This window comes from Sinocyclocheilus rhinocerous, unplaced genomic scaffold, assembly GCF_001515625.1.
Source record: "Sinocyclocheilus rhinocerous isolate Xijiao unplaced genomic scaffold, SAMN03320098_v1.1 scaffold5188, whole genome shotgun sequence".
NCBI lineage: Eukaryota > Metazoa > Chordata > Actinopteri > Cypriniformes > Cyprinidae > Sinocyclocheilus > Sinocyclocheilus rhinocerous.
The window spans coordinates 38,583-43,724 of record NW_015641528.1 but is presented as its reverse complement, the minus strand read 5'-3'; the positions used below and the strand labels follow the sequence as shown (position 1 = coordinate 43,724).

At 38.3% G+C, this 5,142-nt stretch overlaps 1 protein-coding gene across 4 annotated transcripts in view; it reads right to left on the bottom strand.

Moving 5' to 3' along the window:
- The window catches only part of LOC107755188 (THAP domain-containing protein 10-like), an 8,112-nt gene extending 6,336 nt beyond the window's left edge, over positions 1-1,776 (bottom strand). Inside the window, exon 1 of one of the 4 annotated variants that reach the window (XR_001641667.1) lies at positions 839-1,769. Coding sequence is in view for 3 of the 4 variants with exons in the window: in XM_016571902.1 (XP_016427388.1) it covers positions 583-936 (354 nt within the window). In the remaining variant the exon portion in view is untranslated. Of the gene's footprint in view, positions 1-582 lie in introns of all 4 variants that reach the window. The other 3 variants (XM_016571902.1, XM_016571904.1, XM_016571903.1) reach the window with 3 other exon arrangements.
- Positions 1,777-5,142: the final 3,366 nt, after the last annotated feature.

Here is a 5,142-nt window from a genome sequence, read left to right as displayed (position 1 = left end):
ACTAATTGCAATATAATCAATAAATGTCTACTGATTAATCAGCAAAATAATCGATGATTATTCGATTAATCGGTCTAATAATCGTTAGATTAATCGATCATCAAAATAATCGTTTGTTGCAGCCCTAGCCAATTACACCAAATACACAAAATAATGTTCTTTTTAGCAGCATCATATGACCCCTTTAAAGTTTACACATTTTTTAACGTTACCTGTAAAACCTGTTCACAGAGACTACTATCCAGACTTATCCAATTTGTTTCTTTTATGAATGATATTGTGAGAAATGTTTCAGGGGTTTTTGGTCCATAAAATGAAAGTCAGTGGTAACTGGTTTTGTTGTTGTTTGGTACAAACATTCTTCAAACTATATTCTATTGTCTTCCACAGAACAAAAAGTCATACAGGTTTGGAACGTTAGGTGAGTAAATGACAATTTTCATTTTGCAGTGAACGGTCCCTTTAAATGCAAAAAACTAACATGGTTGGTGGTTCTATACGTAGGCAAAGAACACTTCCGGTCAGAGTGGGCGGTTCTTCGATAGAATAAACTGCAATGTTAACCAGGCAGGCGCTACTTACCTTCACACTCGGTGCTGGACCAACGGTGTATATTGTCGGAACAGCCATATCTATCAAGCTAAGAAAGTCAGTGAAGCCCATGTCGTACTGCTGTAAATTTGTGAAGCATTCTGGGGCGAAATGCTTCGCACACAACCGCGAGCTCTCCGATATTCCTCCTTCCTCAAAATGCAAAAATTCAAGCCAGCGGGCTCGCAACCACGGCAGCTTGGGGAAAGGGAACAAGGTTTTGTGCGGATAACAACCCAAAACGCACCTTTTCACCATATCTGTCCGTAGCTTGCTATGCTCGTTCAGTGTTTGGCAATCCGACTCTTTTCTGTGGCGCGAACTGGTTCTTTTTTGACTGTTCATTTTAAAGAATCGGCTCGAAAGATCCGGTTCAAATTATCCCTGCGTCATGACGCCGCTACGTCACTCAGCATAGCATACAATACATGAAAGGTTGTTTCCAAGGCGAAGAGCTTAGTGATTACATTTTGATGAAAGAAATGCAACGTCTAAGAAGCTTCTGAAGAAAGCAATACTTACTCGTGCGGGAGGGGAAGCGCCTACAGTGTACAGAGTGGGAACGGCCGTGTTTGCTAATGTAAGGTAGCACGTTATCCCAGCAGTAACCATCCCCAAATTGGTGAAGGATTCGTCAGAGAAGTGCCTGTCACAAAGCCGCGAGCTGGCGCAAATAGCCCCTTCTTCAAAATGTATAAACTCCAGCCACTTTTTTCGTAACCAGTTTGTGGTTGGGAAACAAAATAAAGTACGTGCGTTAGAACAGCCAAATACACACCGACGAACCATGATTAGAGCAGAGAAGAGAGATCATTTAGTGGGAGGGACATTCTCATTCTAGAGAGCATCTGATTGGACAAGAACCCGTGTAGTGCTGGATGACTCATCGATATTTTGTTCCGTTTTGCCGTAAATGCCCCTTTTGGGTAGAATAAAATAAACATGAAGTTTTCGTGTGTGTTTTTTTAAATGCAAACGAGCTGCTGTTCCCCGTCCCCTTTCCAGAAGAGGGCTGAGTTTACAACTCCTGCTTCTCAGATATGAAGTGGTGGGATCACGCAGAGTTGGTATTGATCCATCCTTGATTAACAGCTTTGATGCAAATCCTGCATTGTACTGACCCTCGTTTACGAAGCAGTTTGGTGTAAAATGGTTAGCACACACACACATACACGTATTTGCCTGCATTTTTGGGCACATTCCCTTCAAAAATAAAACTGAGCGACTGCGTCTTCAGTGGCTCAGATGCCGGGAGTAAATGAATACTCATGTATATTTAGTGTTATGTTAGGATCATTATTATACTCATACCTTTTGTTCTTTAATATTTTGAATTGTTTTTAGCTTTATTTTTTGTTTTTCATTTAAATGTTAAGTTATGAAATTTTGTTGTATGCATTTGTCATTTTTATTTAATTTCTTTATTTTTAAAATGTGTATAAGTAGTATTTATAAAGTTTTAGCTTTTAGTTTTGGATCTGTTTTTAGTTGTTTTAATACTACAATTGATTGCTTCTGTTGTCCTCATTTGTAAGTCGCTTTGGATAAAAGCGTCTGCTAAATGACTAAATAAAAAAAATTAAATGTTCATTGTAACAGCTAAGAACAGCACATTTAGGTTGTTTACCATGTAGCTGAGACATTCTTGTTCATCTAACTCAGGGGAGGAACTAAGCTAATAGACTGCTTTCGCCACATTGGGTTGCAGACACAAAAGCCTCGTTCAGACTGTCAGCCCAAATCCGATTTTTGTGCAAATCCGATCATATTTAGATAGTCTGAACGGCAGCGAACTACATGAAATCCAATTTGTGCAAATCCGTTTCAAGCTACATTTATATGTGGTTTGGAATCCTATTCAAATCGCATTCCTGGAAATCCGTTTCAGTCTGACCGGTCAGATCGGATTCAGCGTAGCTTTTTCACGTTCTCACGCTATGTAAAATGTAAAAACGTCAGACATTTTTATAGAAAACAATAAACGTCTTTGCAGAAACAAGATTGTGTCATTGCAAACCGCAAGTCAAGCGGAAAAAGACAATATACTGCTAGTATAAGCACCTCTTTGAGTTTTGAGACTGACGAAGACGGCAACACGGAATAGGCCTATAGTCGCACATTCCAGCTTCCTGCGTTTCTGCCGATGCCTCATAAAACGAATATAATCCAGCGTGACCGCAACAGGTTGACATGTCGTAAGACAACATCTGTATTGCAAACTGTATTGCTGTTATTGTTGTTTTTACCGTAGGCATAACAACGCAACAGCATTGCCATAGAAATTCCGTAAAACGAAAGAGCACTTATGGACATAGTGTTAATTTCGTTAACGAAGACTATGACGAAAAATTTTCGTTGACAAGCTTTGTTCCCATGACTAAAGGCCCGTTCACACCAAGCATGATAACTATAAAGATAACGATAAAGATATAGTTCTAAAAATCGTTCTCAATATTAAAGAATAGCATAGTTCACACCACAACTATAACGATAACGATACAGAGGAATGATATCGTTGTGATCACTTTCAAAACGATTTTTTTTCCAGCTGATAAGCGATATAACACTGACAGCCAATCAGAATCCATCATGCTGTAACGAGCTCAAGAATTTAAAGCGGCAGACGATATCGTTCGCTGGTGTGGACGCTAATATCGTTATCTTTATATTTATCTTTAAAGTTATCGTTCTTGGTGTGAACGGGGCTTAAGACGAGACGAAAATAAGGTCAATAAACGATAACTAAGACTATATCAACATGCAATTTCGTTGACGAAATAAGACGAGACTAAAATGTATTCAAAAAGATAAAAACGACCAAAAACCTCTTTATTTTCGTCAAAAAAGGAGACAAAATGTTATTGCAGACTGCTCTACGCGCCTCTACTACGCGAGCTTTCATGAGTGCGGTTGCCAGATATCAAGAGTTCTAATCCCCGAATCAGAGCTTAGCTGTTAAATTCATAAATTTTCTGCCCGGTGTGTTTTGCTTATTATAAGCAATCTGGCAACCATACGCACGCGCTCACTCCTCATTGCGGAAGCGCCGCCGCAGATGATCTGAAAAACAAACAAGCTGGAGTTTAGCGATCTAAATGAATGCGTCATTCAGCCGTTCTGTGTTCTGTCATGAGATCTCACGATATTGTTTGCGATTGTGATCGCTGAATAAATACACTTACTCGGTCTATTTCTCTATTAAAACAACAAAAAAGGGGGGTCGTCTTATAATCAGGGTCGTCTTATATTCGGGCCAATACGGTATGTGGAAAATAATGTGTTTTTTTAACCTTAAACCGCATAAACACATTTCATTACACCAAATATATAAAACAATGTTCTTTTTAGCAGCATCATATGACCCCTTTAAAACAAGGCAATCGGCAAACCCGGATTCCACCAGTTCCAAATTCTTAAAGCTCTCCGGTTTAAAATGTTTGCTACAAACATATTTTCCATATGTGTTGGTAGGCCACTGCAAACCCACCGCCTGCACCCAAACTTTAGCTCTGGTCGCGTTGCGGGGAACACAAACAAAACTTTTGGTTTGTCGCACTGAAGAAACAAACACAGACGACCCATGACTGTATGAGGGAAGACAGAAGCGACAGCAGTGATAATTTCTTGTGCATAATACCGCACTTATATTTTATGCATACTACAGCGCAGTGATTGGATTGAACGAGCTCTTTCTCATGAATAAATTGAACAAGCTCTTTCTCACGAATACATGCGAGAAGAAACGCTCAGAACCGAATGACGTAGATTCGTACTGTGTAGCCCCAACAGTCAGTCACCACCCTGGATTAACACATACACCTCGTATTGACGTTGCTTCAATTTAGCTTTTCAAACCGGAAGAACGACATTGCTGTGAAAAACACAAAAATAACCACTTTCCACTTATTGATAAAAGTTCTATTAGTTTTTTCAGTGATGTGCAACCTGTATATGCCTGTTAACTTCTCAAAAATATGTTTTAATGAGTATTTTAACTGTACTGTGGAACATTTGGAACAACTAATATACTTCTTGTCTATGAACTAATTGTGAAGAATACAAACTATTTTAGGTATTGTCATAATATATATATATATATATATATATATATGTGTGTGTGTGTGTGTGTGTGTGTGTGTAAGTTCGCCACTGAATTAAAAATAAATAAATACTTTTTATCTCACAATTCTGACTTTATAAAGTCAACGAATATAACAGAATAAACAATATGAGAAATATAAAATAGTGCAAATGAAATAGCATCTGGATATATTGTATGTTATATATGTATAATGGAATGTTATGGTGTGTACAAAACAACTCTACACACTATGGTACAATAGAGTAAGCTGAGTAAGCTGTACAGTAATAGATTGTTGACATTACCCATATCTGATGTGAACTTGTGCTGATCTCTCCTGATGCTCAGAGCTGTATCCTCTTTGATTCTGTGTTCAATAAGCATTAGCAGACAGCAGACCAGCTTCAAGTGAATGAAGTACAATAGCACTGAATAAAAGCTATATACATATACGGTATATATATATATAT